The sequence below is a fragment of the Microcaecilia unicolor genome, chromosome 8 (genome assembly GCF_901765095.1).
Source record: "Microcaecilia unicolor chromosome 8, aMicUni1.1, whole genome shotgun sequence".
Lineage (NCBI taxonomy): Eukaryota > Metazoa > Chordata > Amphibia > Gymnophiona > Siphonopidae > Microcaecilia > Microcaecilia unicolor.
In genome coordinates, this window is record NC_044038.1 from 1957604 (window position 1) to 1979533 (window position 21930).

The following is a 21930-nucleotide window of genomic DNA, read 5'->3' on the forward strand; positions in this document are numbered from 1 at the left end:
CTAGAATCAGGCTCTCTTCCTTCAGACATAGGCAAAATTGTTCTCATGCCACTGTTGAAGGGCTCAGGATTAGACATGGCCTCTACAGCAAATTATAGCCCAGTATACCACTCTTGACAAAAATGCTTGAATCATATGTTAGCAAACAATTCTCCAAATATCTAAACATCATTTTCCAATTTACACCAGTCCCAATTCAGATTCAGATCTGCACACAGTATTGAAACCCTGCTCTTAGTGCTAACAACATATGTCAAACAATATTTATATAAGGGGGGACCAAATTCTACTATTTCAGTTTGACATCTCAGCAGTGTTCGATGCAGTGAACATCTGAACCAGATTGGAATAACCAGACCAGTCCTCAAATGGTTCAAATTCCTCTCAAACCAAAGCTACTCAGTGAAACAAAACAAACATCTTTCTAAATACTGGATTCCGAAATGTGGGGTCCCCCAAGGGTCCCCGTTCTCTCTGATCTTGTTCAATTTCTTCATGTCTTACCTCAGTTTAATACACCTGGGATCGGGAGAGCTACCTACTATCATATGCGGATGACATCATACTCCTTCTGCCTCTGACATCCTCACATCAAGACGGCAACAATCGGGATGAACACTATTCAGACCTGGGCTCTGGCAAACTGAAACTGAGCATGCAAAAGACCAAGATTCTTTAGTTCCGGAATCAAGGAGCTGAGGACCCAACTTCACTAAAACTACCCAACAGCATCATCTTCCCAGCTGAATCAGAAGCTAGAGTGCTTGGGGTCATCCTTGACTCCTCCATATCGTTTGCTTCCCATATCAGCCAACAATATGATGCTCTAGAATTACTATGTTACTATTTTACTTGAATGTTGTAAGCCACATGGAGCCTGCCTCAGTGGGATTTTGTGGGATATAAGTGTTCACAATAAATAAATAAATATTTAAAATGAGAGAACTTTGTCTAATCAAGTCATCCTTTGATCAAAAAGCCTTTGCGCTACTGGTACAAATGCTTATCCTACCACACCTGGACTACTGTAACGTCCTACGGTTTGGCATTAAGAGCAAATTTTAAAAAACCCAAACAAACTACAGATCATATAGAACACTGCAGCATGATTAATTTTCAAATTGCATAGATCTACTAGCGTTTCATTCTATCTTACAAAACTACACTGGTTACCAATAGCTGAAAGAACTAAGTTTAAAGTCGCATGTCTAGTCTTTCAGATTCTTCAAGGTGCCACCTCGGAACTGTTTTGATTAACATCTCTTCTATCTGTACTGTTCACTCCAACAGACTGAAAGAACAATTGATCTTAGCCACACTGTTTCACAAGGAAATCCGATCACAGAAGACCTATAACTCACTCTTCTCGGTATCAGGGATCGTATTATGGAACTTACTCCCTCTGTCTATTAGATCAGAGAACAAATACCTCAGCTTCTGAAATAAGTTAAAAACTTATCTTCTTTCCAAAGAGTGCTACATAACAATCACTGATCTTTGATCTCCTAACGAGCTCTAGAACTATCAAATATAACACTGATCACTGACATACCTTATTATGCTTTATATCCATTGTACTCACCCAATGTCTACTTATAATATTGTAACTGTTGTTCCAATAATGATATAAAGTGCACTGAACCTTAAACAGGGGATATTAGCAGTATATAAGACCTAAATTGAATTGAATTTTATTGTAAACTGCTTAAGCTTTTGTTTGGCCTCTCTAACCACAAAGGTATTTTGTTGCTCCTGCCTGTATGGGATGGTGGCAAGAAACAAGCCATACTGAAGAAAAGCCACATGGAGGGCAATTCTGTAACAAGGTGGCTTCAAATAGGTGCCCAGAGGGCGTCTTGTCAGAGTTTATTCCATGAAAGAATGTAGATGTCTACGTGTGGAACTGGGTATCAACACGCCTAACATTTCAGTGTGGTATTCTTTAAGTTGTGCAGGTAGAGTAAGTGAGATCCCCGCCCCTGCTCTGCCCCTTGTACTTATGTGCTATGCAAGAATAGAATTTAAGGGTCTTGATAGTGTCCATGTGCCCGTGCTAATGAATGTATAAATGGCATAAAACATAGCACATCACCCTGCTAACAGGGAGAGAAGGAGGAATGAATGATGCAAAGTACAGCTAGATCCCAGAGGAAAACGTATTCAGTCTGCCATGGACTTGCAACGGGGGAGAAGGATTCACCTTTCATCAGGACAGTGGTCCTAAGCGTAAAACTAAAGCAACAGTGCAGTGGTTCAGCAAGAAAAAAACAGAACTTTTCTAGTGGCCCAGCCAAGGTCCAGACCTGAATTCAATAGAAAATGTCTGGCAAGACTTGAAAACTACAGTTCACAGATGATTCTCAGCCAACCTGGAAGATCCTGAGTCAGTGGTTCCCAAACTGGTCCTGGAGGCACCCTAGCCAGCCGGGTTTTTGGGATATCCACAATGAATATTCATGAGAGATATTTGCATGCACTGCCTCCATTGTATGCATATCTTTCTCATGAATATTCATTGTGGATATCCCAAAACCATGATTGGCTGGGGTTCCTCCAGGACCAGGCTTGGGAACCACTGTCCTGAGTGATTCTGCAAGAATATAAATCTCTTTGGTTGTACCATAGAAAGGCGGCAGATCGAGCCTATGACCCCGTTGAATAATGGGTAAAAAAACTGCTCCTCCTGCTGTGCAAAGTTGGTAGGTACTGCTGGGACAGCTGCGGGAGCCCCTCAACCAAGAAAGAGGGGTGTCACCCAGAGGGGGTTTGGGGATCCTTCAAACTGGAAAGAAGGGTATCCCAGAAACCAACTGAGAGTGAAACACTGAGATAAGAACAGAAAAATTCCAGCTGCGAGATGGAAGTAACAAAAGTGCAAGCTGAAATATTTGGCCAAATTATTCAGTTAAATAAACCACCTTCAAAATCTCTATAATGCTATATTGGCTTTGTACTAGCAGTAGGAAAAAAAAGTGAGAGATCAAGAGGCATTGAAGGAATCACAGAGAAAACGCAGCCATACACAGCACCGTAGTAAGAAGAAATTTTCTTACCTGGCACCAACCGGTAACCGATATCCTTGGGCAATCCGAACCAGTCCAATTCAGATTCCCATCCACCAACACTGGTAGAGAATTAAATAACCAGTTCCCATAGCATTATAAGAAAGTGTTTATTGAATCAGCGATGAGAGACAGGGATTCAGCAATCAGATTCTCTGTCTGAATTACAAAGCATTGTGCTGCACCTTTTATAGCGTTACAATATTATTGATTTCCATAAGTACAACCCAGGATAATACATACATGGCTTGTTAGTGCATACAAGCAATACTGATTAGTAACATAACACTTGCTAAACTTGTTAACCAGCCCTCACTAATGAGTGTTGCCCTTTAGCACTACCTATTTTGGCAGAAGGCGCATGAAATGATACAGTCCAGACATGCGTAGTTAGCAAAAGTTGGCCAAGAGGTAGCTTGAAGAGATCAATGTCTGACCTCTTATATCTTCACACACTTTTGAGGAAATCAAATTTTGCTCAAAACCAGTTTGTACCTGTATGATAGGGTTATACTATGTGCCAGGTATTTTACATAAGACATATCCCTGTTATTTAGATAACTTCTACATGACCATCTCATTTCTGAGCAGACCCCCCTCCCGTATGCCCGATGTTGCCTTCAGTGTGTATCACTGAATACTTGCTGCCGTACTTCCCCAACATTCCTTCACTGACCGACTGTACAACTCATAATAGCAGAAGACAGAGGCCTATGATTTCCTTCTTCTACACTTATCCTCAATGTCTCGACTTTTGTTCCTGCAAAAGGGGCTTCTACCAAGGACTGAGTCAAGGGGAATGAAGCCATACGCTGTCAAGACTTGTTTTGGGTTTTAGTTATTCTTGATTACTTTTGGAATATTTCTATAATTATTCTTTCATGTTGATCGAGTATGTTGTGTAGATCAGTGGAACAAACTCCTACTTTAATGCATTGTGAACTATAGCTTTTTGACTGCAGAAAATGTGAAAAAAGGTACAAGGATATGAAGAGTTTTGTAAGCACCGTACATAACCTTTGGACATTACAACAGGGTATAGCACCTGAATAATACAAAATAAGAAAAAGTCAAAGCTAAACACAAGGAGAGAGTATTAACTGACGAGTAAGAGCAGCTCTGCTTGTATGACAATCTTCCAAGGTCCAGGAGCATGGTGTGAACGCTAAGACCCTTAGACAGAGTCTGGGCTTCAGCAATTACATCTTTGCTCACGATGTCCTTCATGGACCCAACTTCTTTGCGTCATTGCCTTGAGGCTTTTGAAGATGGGCTCTTTGAGAATGGCCTAAAGCTGGATAGTTTGAAGTTTGAAGCTTGATGGGTTGGGAGGAAGCCCCCTTCTTCCATCTGTGGCTCCTTCCTATATTCCTGAAGGAATGCTTGACTATCTTGGGCTTCTGTTTCGGTCAGTTTTTAAACTCTGGCCTACTTGATTTTAGGTGTGGTTAAAACATCCTTTTTGTACTTAGGCTTTAATCTTTACAGTGTTTCTTAATTGTCATGATTACTGCAACTCATTGTACCATGGTATTAGACAATCTGCTACTCACAGACTTGAAATGCTGCAAAATATTGCTTCACGCTTTTCTCATCATGTTTCTCACCTTTTAGTAGACTTTCCTTGGCTTCCAATTACCTATAGAATTTGCTTTAAAGTCCTTTTGTGTTGTCTTCTGATACACCTGCCTACCTCTCCCAGTTCCTGGTTCCCTACAGCTCTAGTCATCCTCTTCACTCTCAAGTGTTGAATTCCCACCTCCTACCCAGATCTAGCTAGATGTCACTAGTCAAAGTGCTTTTAGCTATTTTGCTCCTGCATTATGGATCTCACTACCTCTACCGTAAGGTTGGAGACCTCCTGTTCCCAATTGAAAATGGCCCTCAAGATTTACTTCTTTTCACAGGCTCGAGTCACAGCAGTGCCCTGCTTGGGCTGGACAACAGTTGGTACGTCTGTTGATTTTCTTCTATCGACTGTCTTTGAATTCCTTTGGTTGTAACCTCTGATTTTTTTTCCTTCTTTCCATCTGCCTCTATCCTTCAGTTTCTAACTATTTTTATTTTTCGGTTGTAAACCACTTTGCTGTGCCATGTGTTCAAGAGGCAGTAGATCAAACTTATTATGGCTTGTAGCCTGGAAGCTTTTGCAAAGAGCCCAGGTGCTGGATGTTTCCTGAAGTCTAGCAGGATGTTCAGTGGAAGAGAATTTGGTGTAGGGAAAGACGTTCTAAAAGCTGTCTTTTTTTAAAAACTCTTGCAGATTCCTGGGCTTGGACGGTCGTGTTTAGGAAGAAATCTTGCAATGATAAATGCAGAGAAGACTTGCAGGTGAAATTCTGAGATGGTGGCACCCGGTAATCCAAATCACAAGGGTAAATTGAAAGAAAAGTATTTTTGTAAAGGATTTTTTTTTAACACAACAGCAAAAATGTTGCGGTTCCAGGTTTCTTAGTAAGAGGCTGAAAATGTACGAGCTTCAGCCATTGATCGCAGGCAGTCTAAAAGATGGGTGTCCAATGTACAACCCATGGACAAAGCTCAACCTAACAAACCTTGGGATATGGTCCACTGGAGGGTTTTAGCAAAACAAAATATTTTATGTAATTAGCTTGTGCGCATTATTCTGACAAAGTCAGTTTCAGAAGAGATTCAAACATATGTCATGCTGTAACAGGCTCAGATTTCATCAGCTTTCTGATCATGTGGTCCAATATTGCAAATTGTGGATGACTCTAGTATAAACCCATTGTTTTTGGAATTATACAGTGATCAGCAAGGTGTTATTATAACAAACCAACTGACCAGAGCTTTCATTAGGAAAACTGAAGACTGATGACCCTGAGGTAACATTTTGTGCACAGATAGATTTATTTTAATTAAACTTTTATACAGACAGATACTCTAGATCTTGAGAAATAACTCCCAGCCAGTGCTTCTCAAACCTCTCAAGATTACTGCAATGATTATGCATGAGATAAATTTGCATAGAATAGGTCTCCAATAATACAAATGAGATACATTTACATATAATTGCGGAAATCTTAAAAACCCTGCTGGTTAGATTTGCTTGCAGGTAGCAGGAAAGAACAAAGAATGGGGTTCTTTCCTGCTCCTGAAGAGGTCGCTAGACCACCAAGGCCCTTCAAAGTAGGCCTGGGGGGGAGCTGTAGTCATTGGAGCCGACTCTGTGGGTGCTTGAGCACCCCCAATATTGAGAAAATTCCTTGTATGTGTCCAGACAGGTGTTCTTTTCATTGGGCTTAGCACCCCCAATAATTTTGAAAAGTTGGCTCCTATGGCTGTAGTGTGCAGGGAAGGGGGAAGAGGCACTGGGCTCCCCAGATCCTCTGGGCCCTTAGGCATTGCCCAGTTGCCCATATGGTCATATATCCATAGACCTCCCTCCCACCTGCAGAATCTAATCTAAGTACAGCACATCAAACCTGCCCCCTCCTCTGCAGCGAAGGTCCCAAGATACAAACAGGAAACATATCCACAAGATCCAGAGCAATGAAGAAAAAGAGCAGACCAATGTAGTGGAATATTACAAAACTTATTCACCATATATTTAAAAAAAACCCATAAATATCTTTGTGAGCCTGTGATGCTGTGATTCCAGTCCTTCCGTGAGACAGTGATTTTGGATCGTGAAACAGTATTCCTGTCAGAACTATGTTAGATCAGGGAGCGCTAGGGAGGTAAAATTCTTAGATGTAATAAATGACTGCTTCTTGGAGCAACTGGTACAAGAACCAAGAAAAGGGGGAGCTATTTCAGATCTAGTCCTTAGTGGAATGCAGGACATAATACAAAAGGTAATGGTGTTGGGTCTACCGGGAAACAGTGAACATAACATGATCAAATTTGATCTGATATCTGGTGCAAAATCATTAAGGAAATCAACTGTAGCAGTATTTAATTTTCAAAATTGCAACTACAATAAAATGAGGAAAATGGTTAAAAAGGAGCTAAAAGGATTGGCTGCAAAGGTTAGGACTTTAAAGTAGGCATGGACATTGTTTAAAAATACCATCATGGAAGCCCAAACCAGATGTATTCAACATATTAACAAATGTGGAAAGAAGAGCAAACGACAATCAGCATGGTTAAAAGATGAAGTAAAAGAGGTTATTAGAGCAAAAAGAACATCCTTCAAAGAATTGAAAAAACATCCAAATGAAGAAAATAAGAAGTAACAGAAGCACTGGCAAGCTAGATGAAAGCATTGATGAAGTCTACAAGAGAATATGAAGAGAGAGAAAATAGCCACTGAAGCACAAACTGATAGTAACTTTCTCAAGTACATCAGAAGCAGAAAGCCTGTGAGGGAATCCATGGAACCCTTAGATCATCAAGAAATATGTAAAAGATCTACCTGTACCATTTCTTTTCAAGGGTGATGATGCAGAGGAACTGAAAGAAATCTCAGTGAACCTGGAACTAAGCCAAATCGACAAGTTGAAGAGTGATAAATCACCTGGAACAGATGGCATACATCCCAGGGTACTGAAAGAACTCCAACATGAAATTGCTGATCTGTAACTTGTCATTAAAATTGAAGATTGGAGTGTGGCCAACGTAATGTCACTATTTAAAAAGGGTTCCCAGGGGTGATCTGGGAAATTACAGACTGGTAAGACTGACTTCAATGCTGGGGAAAATAATGGAAGCTATTTTAAACAATAAAATTATGGCACACATAGACAAGCATGATTTAATGAGACAGAGTCAGCATGGGATCATCCAAGGGAAGTCTTGCCTCACCAAATTGCTTAATTTCTTTGAAGGCATATCTAGATTTTCAGAAAGCTTTTGACAAAGTTCCTCATGAGAGACTCCTGGGATAGGAGGCAATGCCCTTCTGTGAATTAGGAATTGGTTATTGATCAGAAAACAGAGGGTAGGGTTAAATGGCCATTTTTCTCAATGGAGGAGGGTGAATAGTGGAGTGACGCAGAATCTGTACTGGGACTGGTGTTATTTAATATATTTATAAATGATCTGGAAATCATAACGCCAAGTGAGGTGATTAAATTTGCAGACGGCACAAAGCTATTCAATGTTGTCAAATCACATGTAGACTTTGAAATGGAAGACCTTTGGAAATTGAATGCACGGATGTGGTGGAAGCATGGGCTTATAATTTTCACTTGAAGCTAAATGCTGAAAAGACTAAATTGATGTGGCTGGAGACAGCGATGCCACTGCTTAATAACAACACCTTTTATTTAAACAATTTTAGCCTGAAGAATGAGTCAAGTTTGAAAATGCTTGGGGTACTACTGGACTCTGTCTTATCATTTCAGAAGCAGATCAACTGTTTAACCACAAAAAAAAAAAAAAAGTTTTGGAAGCTAAGACAAGTAAGAAAAATTTGAAAATCTCTCTCTTTCAATCAGTTTGGTTTAGTAGTATTACTGTAATCTGTTGTATGTTGGTTGTTCAAGGCTAGTGGTTCATCGTTTACTCCAAAATATGGCAGTGAGATTGATCTGTTAGGCTTCGAAATGGGATAGCGTAACCCCCTTGTTAAGGCAATTACATTGGCTTCCTATGGGGGCAAAATCATTGTTTAAACTGTGTGAGTGAGTCTACAATGTGCTCTATGGCTTAGCTCCATCACCGCCAACGTCTTTGGCATCATCGTCTACACCGAGAAAGGACCTTCGAGTAGAGAGTCGGTTAAGACTTAACTTTCCCTCAATGTTAAGGGTGAAGTATAAGCGAGCAACACACTGTCTATTTCCTATCAAACTTCCAGTATCTCCTTACCAAATGGAGCTCAATTAGAATCTATTTAAAATTTAGGAAGAAACTGAAAGCTTGTTTATTCATTCAGTTTTTCAGAAATTGAATGTTGTTTCTATGGTATTAACCTAATGCACTGGATGTTTTTTATGTGTTAATTTCCCATTATGATTGACAGATTTTTTTTTTTTTTTTACTGTTATCCACATTGAACTTCTAGGTAATTGTGGAATATAAATGCAAATATAATATAATGGAAGACTGGGCATCTAAATAGCAGATGAAATTTAAAGTGGACAAATGCAAAGTGATGCACTTTGGGAAGAATAATCCAAATCATAGTTACCTGATGCTAGGATCCACCCTAGGTGTCATTGTGAACAATACACTGAAAAAGCAAATAGAATGCTAGGAATGGTAAATAAGACCATGAATACTATGGTATGTGGTGTACAGCTGTGGGTAATGGGTTTTGGGGGGCTCAGCACACAAGGTAAGGGAGCTATGCAGCTGGGAGCAATTTATGAAGTCCACTGCAGTGCCCCCTAGGATGCCCAGTTGGTGTCCTGGCATGTCAGGGGGACCAGTGCACTAAGAATGCTGGCTCCTCCCACGACCAAAGGGCTTGGATTTGGTCGTTTCTGAGATGGGCGTCCTCGGTTTCCATTATCTTGAATAGCTGGGTGCTATAAGAGGTCTCATAGCTTTTTCTATCAACACCTGATGCCATTGTGTCTTTTCATTGGTTTAAAAGGTGTTTTTTTGCATTTTTGATGTTTTAAGGGTCTGCCCCGTTTCATAATTCTCCTCTGTGCTTTTGTTGTTTTCCATTTGGGAGGGTGTAAAGATTCCCCTTGTTTTCTATATACTATTTGGGTGTCTGCCAGGTACTTGTGATCTGGATTGGCCACTGCTGGAAGCAGGATACTGGGCTAGATGGGCCATTGTTCTGACCCAGTATGGCTATTCTTCTGTTCTGATCTGAGAACTTCTACACCACCTCCCCTGAAGCTCAGAATCCCACCTGGGTACTTCTATCTCTTTCCCTGAAGCTGCAAGGTTATCAATAGAAATCAAACAAAATAAAACATGGAAAAGAAAATAAGATGATACCTTTTTTTATTGGACATAACTTAATAAAGTACCTGTGTACAATATGTAAGCCGCATTGAGCCTGCCATGAGTGGGAAAGCGCGGGGTACAAATGTAACAAAAAAAAAACAAAAACATTTCTTGATTAGCTTTCGAAGGTTGCCCTTCTTCGTCAGATCGGAAATAAGCAAATGTGCTAGCTGACAGTGTATATAAGTGAAAACATTCAAGCATTACTATGACAGTCTGACAGGGTGGGAGGATGGGGGTGGGTCGGAGGTATGCATGGGGACATCAAAGCATATCATTGATATTGATATGATATCTGACGCTGCGGAAACTAATCTAATCTGAGTACTTCTACCCCCTCCTTGCAGCAGCTAAATATGAAGTAACATGTCATGTCTGATTTTGGACCCTTGCTTCTTGGAATAATCTTCTGTTGGATATCCCTGGTGAACTTTCCCTTCACAAATGTAAATCTGCAATAAGACCTGGTTGTTCAGGCAAGCTTTTGGACTGTGATGGTGGGGTGATAATGAAATCCTGGTGCCTTCTTTCCTTTCCCCCTTTTACATCTATTCCCCTCTGTTTTCTGTTGATTATCCTACTGGGTTTTTCCCCTGTCTTTTCGTTTTTGAACGTTGTTGTCTACTTTTCCCTTCTTTCCTATCTTTTATTGGAGTTCTTTTCTCATCTTCTGATATTTAATATTTTTAATGTAACCTGCTTAGCTCTGAGCATCAGTTTATGTGATATAGCAAATGCAATAAAGAATAATCTAATCTGAGCACTTCTGCATTCCTCACTCCCGCAGCTGCACAATCTAATCTCAGTACTTCTACCCCTCCCTCAACTGTAGAATCTAATTTGAGTACTTTGACCCCTCCCCCCAGCTGTAGAATCTAATCTCAGTACTTCTACCCCCTCCCCCCAGCTGTAGAATCTAATTTGAGTATTTCTACCCCTCCCCCAGCAGTAGAATCTAATCCAGTACTTCTACCCCTCCCTCAACTGTAGAATCTAATTTGAGTACTTTGACCCCTCCCCCCAGCTGTAGAATCTAATCTCAGTACTTCTACCCCCTCCCCCCAGCTGTAGAATCTAATTTGAGTACTTCTACCCCTCCCCCAGCAGTAGAATCTAATCTCAGTACTTCTACCCCTCCCCCTGCAGCTGCACAATCTAATCTCAGTACTTCTACCCCTCCCCCCAGCTGTAGAATCTAATCCAGTACTTCTACCCCCTCCCCCAGCTGTAGAATCTAATCTCAGTACTTCTACCCCTCCCCCCAGCTGTAGAATCTAATTTGAGTACTTCTACCCCTTCCCCCAGCTGTGGAATCTAATCTCAGTACTTCTACCCCTCCCCCCAGCTGTAGAATCTAATTTGAGTACTTCTACCCCTCCCCCTGCAGCTGCACAATCTAATCTCAGTACTTCTACCCCTCCCCCCAGCTGTAGAATCTAATTTGAGTACTTCTACCCCTCCCCCACAGCTGCACAATCTAATGTGTGTATTTCTAACCCACCTTCTCCTGGATCAGGTCCAAGGTAGTTGACAAAGAAAGAGAGACCAGTAATCTCTGGGATTTTACAAATAAAAGAAAACAGAGTAACTAAACAGTTCTCTGTAAAATCTAATATTAAGTAAAAACAAATTAAGAATCTTTTAAATACGTATTAAAAATGTTTTCAACCATTTTTGAAAAGAGACGTAAGAGGCCCATGTTCCTCTGTAGGATGGTAGATTAACAGCATGGATCAGGCACATATTTACCTGCTTTCATTTACCATGTTGGTATATTATAACTCCATAAAGAAATTGCCGGAACAGAGAACGATATTTCTGAGCCTCACTTGTACCTGATCACTTTACAGGATAAAATACACAGCATTGCAGTAATCTAACTGTGAAAGGATCAATACTTAGACAAAAAGCATAAACTGTTCTTCAAAAAATATAAAATCTAATAAGTCTTAACTCTCCTAGTCATACTGTTTATATGGGTCTCCATGGATAGGCAGGAATCCAGTATAAACCCCCAAACCATTGAGGACTTGCAATTGGGAGAGATTCACCTGAAGATAAAAGATGCAAATATTCATAGACATGACCATAGGAGCCGGTGCTGTGGGTGCTTGAGCACCCCCAATATTGAGAAAATTCCTTGTATGTGTCCAGGGAGGGGTTATTTCCACTGGGCTTAGCACCCCCAATAATTTTGAAAAGTTGGCTCCCATGGACATGACTATGACAAAGGACTCTAGTTCTTTCTTAATCAGCTTTGCAAAAATGCTTCAAAATCTAATTTTCTAGAAGATCAATAGTCTTTTTGACCAAAAAAAGAGTGACTGAACCATTCAGTGTTGGTATCAGAATTCGAATATCATCTGCATAAGAATAACCCATACTATCCATTCTCAACAAATTCGTACCCCAGAGAGCTCATAAAGATATGAAACAACAAAGGTGATAAAGGAGACCCTGAAGGACTCCACAATTTCAGTTCCAAGTAGAGAACTGGACACTTAAGCACTTCATCTCCTGCTGCTGCTGGGCCAGAGTTTCACGGTAACAGTTATGTGATTTTGCCACTGAGAGACTTTGGCCCGGCAGCTGGAGGGGAGCTTAAGCGCGTCCTTGGCTGTTGATGGCCACAACTGATTTAATTGAAGAGCTGGCAGGAGGAATTATAGAACAGTAGATCACTGATTATATGCGCACCATTAATGTGTGTGATTGTTTTCTACGCGATAATAACCTGCCTCCCAAAATTATTAATGTGCAGTTACTCAATAAATGGAAGGCTGTACCGGAAATGACCTGTCAGTAGCAAGAACGAACTTCCTTTCTGGTCCAAATGTGACAGAGGTGAGACGTATTTCTGCCTAATTCTGCATATTTTAAATTTGAGATGGATGGAAATAAGCGAAAACAGAAAGAGGAAACATAAGAGAAGATGCAAAACCTCATGGATGTGTAGACCTCAACAAAGTAGTGAGACGAATACAAGGAGGATGTTCAAAGTTCTTTATTGCAGTCACAGAAACAACACATTAAAGACCCGACACGGCCATGTTTTGGCATGTGACCCTGCCTCAGGGGTCATCAAACCTCGATTCTGTGACTACAATAAAGGTCCTTGAACTTTGAACATCCTCCTTGTATTCACCTCACTACTTTGTTGATGGAAATACGTGAAAACACTGCTGCTCAGTTGAGGAAAAATTATTGGCATTGGAAAGAGTACACAAAGGAGAGTTGAAAGCTAAAATTTCAAAGGACCTCAGAATTTCTGAATCAAACACTCAGACGTTGGCTTGGAAATGAAGCTAAACTACACAACTTCATTATAAACATAGACAAGGCACAAGGCCTCAAACAAAAGCATACACATACATTTAAAAAAATTGAAGACCCCCTGAGCCCCCTATGTGTCGCATCCCTTTCCTCTCCCTCCGTGCTGTCAGAGGCCACTCCCCCTCTCCCTAATACATTAATCCCTGGTGGTTCAGTGGTGGTTGCTGGTAGCAGGAGCAGAACCTCCTCACTCCTGCCCCTTGCTGCACCTTTGCAAAATCTGGGTACTTACTGCGAGATGCTGTGAAGAAGTTGCAGCAGCCATTTTGGGAAGGTGGCACAAGGGGCAGGGGTGAGGAAGCTCTGCTCCTGCCCCCAATAACCACCACTGGACCACCATGGATTAAGGTAGGCCTTGGGGGGGGGGGGCTACCTGAACTACGGAGAGGTGAGAGGTTGGGATGGGTGGCATTTGGGGGGGGGGAGTGGCTTGTGGCCATGGGTTTGGACGGGAGGGGATGTGACACTTTGGGGGCTGGGGGCCTTCAATTAAAAAAGAAAAGAAAAGCTTATGGGGGTCCAGGACTGGCCCAATATTCAGCCGGGGCCCCACATAAGCTTAAGCGGGTGAATTTAGGACAACTTTTAAGCTGTCCTAAATTTACCCACAAGCTTATGTGGGCATCAGCTGAATATCACTGGTACTCGCATAAGCCCTTGCTCCTCTCCAACACGCCCCCTGGCCTGCTCCTGATCGGCTCACATTTTTGGCGGCCAGTCAGAGGCAATGTTCAGCGGCACTGCCCGGTTTAATGCCGCTGAATATCAGTAGTTGGATGGGGACAGGCAATCTAAGCAGGCCAGAGCCTCTCCCGCCCTCTTAAGTCACTTTGCCTCAGCATGTAGCCCCCAGGGGACCCTTCTTGTGAGCAGCAGCCCCTTCTGTTCATGCAATCATACGTTGACCCTATTGAGAAGAGACAGCTGTAGCACCACAGCTAGAAAAGGTTTTACTTGTACAAACTTCTGTACATCCTCTTGAGCTCTTTGCTTTCAGGTCCAGGTATTGACACAGCAGAGAGGTTTCGAGGTGCTGTTCTAGAAGTGGATTGGCAGCGAAGCTTAAGACAACACCCACCTACTGGGATTTGGTTTCATCTTGAGATATGGTTTTTTTCGAATCATTGGAAGCAAACCATGTCTGTGTTGTATGTTTTTATTCTTTCTATTTAACATTGATATTTTTAAATATTTTATGTGATTGCATGTGATAAAAGCTTGCAGGTGAAAAGGCAGCAAATAAAATATCTGAATTAAATCCTGGGCCAGGTTTATCGAACATTCACACACCCAGCTCTTGGCTTTAGTCCTTCCTCTGTTGGTTTTACTCCTGACTCTTCTCTTTGGATATTTGTTCCAATAACCAACGGGGACTAGGGTTTGTTTGTTTGTTTGTTTTTTTGTTTTTAAATTACGTCCGTAAGGCATTTATTAAGACACTTTCACATGAACGTTATTGCTAGTCAAAGCTTGCACATATCTGAGGTTAGAGAAGGTTTCTGATAGATGCAGATCACCGGGTGCAAGTTCCCCAAAATTTAAAATGCTCTTCCAACTCCACTATGACACAGAAAGAAAATAAGCAAGTGGCTGAGAAAGTTTCCAGTCCCAGCAGCTGCAGAAGAATTTGTATCGCTGGGCACAGGTCTCGTCATGCTGAACTCTTTCAGGGATAGCTTTTAAAAGAGGCAAGTGTAGTACTGGCTTTCCAGAAAGCCACATCCAGGGAAGCTGCATAATGATCCTTGGAACCAATGTCATTTCCCCCTCTTGCAAACTCAAGATTTAACAACAGTGAATTGTTAATTCACTCAGGGCCTCATGTTAGAAGCAGCAGTTTTTATACCTGCAACCAGGGACTTTTGAAAGCTGCTATTTACAGATCCACAGCACAAGCAGATTTTAAGGAGGGTGCGGTGTGGGCACAGGTGGGGCACAGTTTGGACAAGCTGGACAGTGTCACGGGTTTTTCCCATTTTAGAATACGAACGAACATGGCGATTTAAAAATTTCTATGTAGATCTTTACACCCACCTCAAAACGCACATGGAAGAAGGGGGGAGCTGTAACTCCCCACCCCACCCCTGGAGAAAGAAATCAAGCAGTCTTGGCAGTAGTACGCACCATTTTGAACTCCTGTTACTACTATACACCAGAGAGTTGTAGTAGGACTGGGGGGGGGGGGGGGGGGGGGGGGGGAGACACGACTGCCTGATTTCTTTGTTGAGAAGGGGTACTGTGATGTTGAGGAGGGGTATTTTGGGGAGGAGCAACAATCGAGGAAGGTTGCACATGTGGAGATCTGAGGGGGGCAGTGCACAGTTTTTCAACATTGCAGCTCCTGCTAGATCTGTCCTCTCCTGCATGTGTTTAGAATATGTTACGAAAGCTCCATGTGTGGAACAGACGTTAGTAAAGTACCAGAGGAATTGTGAATGTCTCAGCTCCCATCTCAACATTTACATAAAGTAAAGCTCAATTTTTACACAGAAATAAAGCTCATAGATTCTGTAAGTGGACTAACGTTATAGGTTTATCTATTTGACTAATAGCTGCCTTTTTTATGGTTTTTCTAGGCAGGTAACATAAATTGGAAATAATTGGTCACATAAATACAGAGACACCAAGGGTGGCCCATCCCAAAGCTGGAGATTTACCACCACAATCCTGGAGATTTAAGGCCAATGAGCGAGATTTCTCTCACAGGCCCCAGCTATGTCTTCTGTCCATTCCAAAAACTGACTTATTCTAATAAATAAATAGAACATTTTTAAAATCCTTTTTCTACCTTTGTTGTCTGGTAATTTTACTTTTCTAATCGTGTTGGTCCCAGTCTCTGGTTTCTGCTTTCCTCTGTCTTCTCTTAACTACTACTACTATTTAGCATTTCTATAGCGCTACAAGGCGTATGCAGCACTGCAGAAACATAGAAGAAAGACAGTCCCTGCTCAAAGAGCTTACAATCTAATAGACAAAAAATAAAGTAAGCAAATCAAATCAAAATGATTTGTCTTCTCTTAACTGTCTTGCCAGGGTCTCCTTGTCCATTTGGCACTTCTTTTCTCTCCATGTTCACCATCCATCTTCTCTCTATATCCCTTTCCACCCTACCCAGCCATCACCTCTGTGTCCTTGCCCCTGTCTTGCCATGTTGAGCATCTCCCCCCCCCTCTGTGTCCCTATTCTTGCCCTATCAAACATACCTCTTCTGTGTCTCTATGCCCACCCACCCCCTCCAACATACCAGCATCTTTCTCTCTTCTCTCCTTCTGCCCTCCCCCCAGAGGTCCATCAAGTGTTCCTCTCTCTTCCTTTGCTCCTGTTCCATCTCTCCTTTGGAGGCCCAGCAGCTCTCCCTTCTTTCCCCACCATCCTAGCATCTCTTACTCTCCCGCACATCCCCCACATCTTGGCATCAGTTTCTCTCTCCTCCCTCCCCCACATCCTGGCATCTCTTTCCCTTTTGCTCCCCTGCCCCATCCTGGCATCTCTTTCTCCCTCCCACCACACTGGCAACTCTTCCTCTCTCCTCCCCCTCACCATCCTGGCATCTCTTCCTCCACCCCCACCCCCCAATCACCATCCTGGTATCCTTTACTCTCATCTCCCCCTTGATACTATCTCCCTTTCCTTCCCCTGCGCCCCAGCTGGCACTTCCTACTTGCCTGTCTCCTGAGGACTGCTAAACTTGCTTGAGGCCACCACCACTGGTAGTGAGCTGCTTCTGGCCAATGCAGAGGCCTTTCTTCTGCCGCTCCCGCCTCCAGGAACTGGTAGAGGTATCAGAGGCGGGAGCAGCAGAGGAAAGACCCTACGTTGGCCTGAAGCAGCATCAAGCAAGTGTGGCAGACTGCGGGAGCTAGGAAAGTGAGAGACGCTGGGCCAAGCTGCTGCCGTAGGGGCAGGAAAGGGAGAGAGAGGTTGGCAATGCATGAGATTCATGTAGTTATGCGTGTGAGCTGGAGAAGGGGCTAAACGTGTGTGACTTACTACTACTACTACCAGTACTCATTTCTATAGCGCTACTAGACGTACGCAGCGCTGTACACATTATATGCAGATTCTTTTTCTGTCCCTAGAGGGCTCACAATCTGTTTTTTTTACATGGGGCAATGGAGGGTTAAGTGACTTGCCCAAGGTCACAATCAGCTGCAGTGGGAACTGAACTCAGGTTACCAGGACCAAAGCCTACTGCACTAACTATTAGGCTACTCCTCCACACCACAAGGCATATCTGCAACTGGGCGAGGTGCAGGAATATTTTCCTAGTCCAGATGGCTGAATGAATGACCAGAGGACTCAAGTACCCCTTCGTGTAACACACACTAAATGCAACCGATCACACCTTTGAAGCAAAGACAATGTGAGAGGAAGGCTGGCTGCTTCCTCCACTACCAGAGGATTTTGTAATCATAAATTGCACTGTCTCCCCCCTCGGTTTTCTCACTTCTCTGCAGACATATCAGCCCCTGTTCCCTCCCCCCCCTCCCCAAACACTTCACAACATAACCCTTTACAGCTCTGAATAAGGCATCTCACACCCCTCTGCTGGTACAACTGAGCTGCTGAAGGGAGCAGAGACCTCACAAACTCATCACATTGAGTTAGTTCTGTAACAAGGTGCCGTGTGTACTGTGCTCAATAATCTTTATTTTTAGGGTTTATTAACTGAAATAGTGGGGAAGTGTGAGAAGTGGAGGGGGTTAGGGTGGGGTGGGGGAGGGGGAACGGCACTACTTAAAATAACATTTCCTTCTTCCTTGCATATCAGGCCTTTAGCTACATCAGCAATGAATTTAGAGTGAGATTAATACCATAAAGAGAAAAGAGAGCAAAAGTCAGTCAGTCTAACGCTAAAACTGACTGTAAGGCTCTGGGATCTCCTTGCAGCATAAAGGAGACAAGTCAAGAATCCCGCAACATGACTCAAAGAATGCGACTTAACACAAACATCTTTACCGCTTTATTCAGAGCTCACAATACTGTTTTACCCAAAATTGTAATCAAGTCCTTCTTATAACCATGTAAAACATTTGACATTTCTTATGCAAAGGATACATAACAAAGTAAATTTAAAGTTTTGGCATTAGAACAAGAAAAGAAAAAGTGACATGAGCTGGTGGAAAACATGCCGTGGGGGTCTGGTGTTTACTAGAGTGACCTGGTATTTCAAAGCATTCAAAGAGGGTCTCACCACCTCCACACTGCTGAGCTGTATGTCTGCCCCCTCTCTAGTCCGATGCACGGGACCGGTATGTCCCTACAGTGAGCTGCACCCAGGAATTCAGTCACTATTACAAAGAAACACCTGCAGCAGTGGTGAAAAGGACAAGGAGAACACTTCTTACTGAAACTTACCCTACTCTCAGAGCAATGTGACACTCTGAGGAATAGCTGGTACCTTGGCACTGTCTGGGAAGATCAGGAGGAGGAGAGTGACATGCACGCTTCTTATATTTCTGCATAGCATGTATAAAACAGGACCAAACTTAATGCCTAGAATTCTCCTTTACCACCATTAAAAGCCCCTTTCTCCGATGCAAAAGGAACTGTGTAAACAGGAACTCTCTAGTATGTCTACACGTCTTTTCCAGGCTTGTCTATCCATGCAAGAGTTCACAGTTCAGGATGTGTCTCTCTCTGCATCGTCCTGCTGCTCAAACGATGCCAATTCGAGACAGAACACATCTGAACTTTGGACTTGTTTCCATCTGCACCAAAAAGACAAGTTGTGGCTCAGCAGTTAACAGACCTCTGCAGTGGGTCCACCTGAGAATGCCTGAAGGATTCTGGTCCCTCTGACAAAGTGACCATTAGTGACGCTATGTCAGAAAGAGTGAGCAGACGTGAACTGGCCACAAGTTCCAAGCTCACTGGAGGAAGTGTTATTTGTGCAAGGTGTATTGAGTGGGAAGGAAGCCCACCCTGCTCCATGAGTCTCTTGTACTGAGGCAGGACTGTGCTACTCTGTAGTGCCACTCACGTGCAAAACGGAGATCGAAGTTAGACTCAAATTTCCTGCTGTATTAATAAACTCAGACTCAGGTTGTCTTGGAAGACTAGTTCACAGGAAGAACAAGAAATTCTCATCTACAGTAATCCTCGAAAAATAATGAAACCCTTTCTCTAGAGCAGAACTTCTGAAACTGTGGGTCGGGACCCCCAATTGGGGTCACACGACCTGAGCTGGTGCCATACAGGACATCACTGGGGGTCACATACTTTGAGGTCAAACGATGTGAAGTCGTGGCTGCAGAGTTTAGCGAGCTCTGCTCTAGAGGGTATTTGAGCGCGGAAAAAACATTCAGACAGCAGTGGAGGGCCTCAGTATTGCTTTACTATTCTCACCCACTTCTAAGAGGTATCCTTTACATTATTCACATTCAGGTTTTGCAGAAGAACGTACTTACTTGAAAGCAGACAGTAAAAAAACCCTTTCCAGGGTGGGTGAAACCTGTGCCGTCTTATCTGGAAGTACAGAGTAGGATACTGGCCACGCAGAGCTGGGCTCCTCAGACACATCTTGTCAGGCCCAAGTATCCTAGTTCTGCAGTGAGGCAGGAACACTTTTCTCTGAGAACCTCACTGCATCAGGCCATTGACTGCTTTTACCCTCTCCCAGCACCACAACAGCCCCAAAATATGGTCACTCTAGTACCAGCCAGAAGCCCCATCTGTATGCACACAGGTTTTTCAGTGCAGGTATCACAAGGACATCATTACACACCTGCCAGCGAACGATGAATGGAAGGGAATGAGACTTGTGCAAAGGCTTTAGCTCTTGACTTCAGTTTTAAAAAACTCAGAGTTAACAAAGGAAAATCCCTCGAATTCTGACTGGTCAATGTTGTTGATGACTTCCTGGTCAGGAGGTGTTAACACTGGAGGATGGCGGGTGAAAAACCGGTCGAAGTTCTCAGCATTTCGGCCACACTATGAGAAGGGAAACAAAAACCTTATGGTGGGTGGAGAACAGAACAAAAATGGGAAAGAAGAGGTGAAGAAAATGGGGAGGGGGGGATTAAGAGCAGATGAGGAAAAAGTGAGAAGAGTTTTGGGAGAGCTAGAAGGGAGAGATATGAGAAAAGCTGGAGAAGAGCAGAAGACAGGGAAGGAAGGTGGGAGGGAAGGAGAAACATGCAACCACATCTAGTTCAAACTTAGCACTGCAATTTCTGCAGTGAAAGAAATGCTGAAAGAATAATGTGCCATTATGAGCTGCAGCGACGTGCAAGGTGGCATGGAGAGCCGCTGCAGCCAGACATGCGATGAAGAATGAGAAAAGAAATTACTAGCGAGATCTGAGCAGGGCAGACCCCACTCCCTTACAACTCTGCAGGGCACATCGAAGCAAACAGCACATTTTGCGTTTTTCTCAGTACGAAGGTGCAGATGATCGGAACCTTGCGCTGTTCCAAATAGCGCTCTAAAATTAGCATGGGAACAGGGCGGGGCATTAACACACATATGATCTGAGTTAATAGCATGCAAATTTAGGCATGCTATTAGCTCTGATCATAGGGGTACTTCTGTGGGAGGATTGTGTAAAAAAAAAAAAAAAAAAAAAGCCTGGACCTGTCAAACATTCCAAGGGGCTGGAGGTCCAGTGGATTCTCCAGACCACCCCTCCCCCCAACAGAGCAGACCCGCCTGGCTCGGTCTAGCAAGACCTGACCTGGCGCCCACCCCCACCCCCACCGACTGAAGATGACCCAATGATCTAGTGCCCCCTTACCCCGACACCCTATGACAAAAGAAAGGGCTGGAGGTCTGGTGGACTAGCAGCCCCAAACCCCTCCCCCTACCTTTGAGACCAAAATGGCGTTGCCCTGCTCTGCCCAGTGCATTCTGGGATGTGCTGGCCAGGGCGTTGCCATTTTTGAGGTGGCACTGGAAAGAGGAGGGAGAGACGCTAGACACGGACGGTGGGAAAGAGGGGCAAGAAGAGAAGCTGAACAGAGAAAAGGGGAAGGATAGATGCTGGACACAGTAGAGTGGAAAGGAAAAATTCTAGACATGGTACAGAGGGGAAGAGGGGGAAGGAGAGATACTGGTCAAAATGGAGATGAAGGTATGCCTAGAGCAATGGAACTCATCCTGTTCCTTGGGGCACACCCAGCCAGTTGGGTTTTCAGGATATCCACAATGATTTCATAGGTACTTCTATCACCTTCCCATAACCTTTTCCAGAGATTGGAAGATGGTAGAACTAGAGGACATTTAGCGGGGCCGAGTCAGGAAGTACTTTTTCACGGATAGGGCAGTAGATGCCTAGAATGTCCTCCTGCGGGAGATGATGGAGATGAAAACAGCAACAGAATTTAAAAAATGCAAAGGATAAGCACAAAGGAACCCTGTATAGAAGACACGGAACCAGACAAACTTAGCAGTGATTAGATGGCAAAACCAATAATTGAAGAAATAAAGCCAGTGCTGGGCAGACTTCTATGGTCTGCGTCCTGAACATGGCAATGACAAATCAAGATCAAGATCAAGTATACGTATGTAGTATCACATCACACCTATGAGTGTCTCTTGTTGGACAGACTGGATGGACCATACAGGTCTTTATCTGCCGTCATCTACTATGTTACTATGAAAAACAATCTCAGGCATATTCATTGTGGATATTCTGAAAACCTGACTGGCTCACTATGCCCTG

General features: G+C 43.1%; 1 protein-coding gene across 2 annotated transcripts in view; it reads right to left on the reverse strand.

The window, feature by feature from the left end:
- Nucleotides 1–21930, reverse strand: part of PRKCB (protein kinase C beta) — a 209744-nt gene that overhangs the window by 5436 nt on the left and 182378 nt on the right. The window contains exon 17 of one of the 2 annotated variants that reach the window (XM_030211559.1): nt 18209–20201. The exons of the other annotated variant lie outside the window; for it this stretch is intronic. Within the exon in view, the coding sequence (XP_030067419.1) occupies nt 20043–20201 (159 nt within the window). The 3' untranslated portion in view covers nt 18209–20042. Of the gene's footprint in view, nt 1–18208; nt 20202–21930 lie in introns of those variants that run through there. 2 annotated transcript variants of the gene reach the window in all.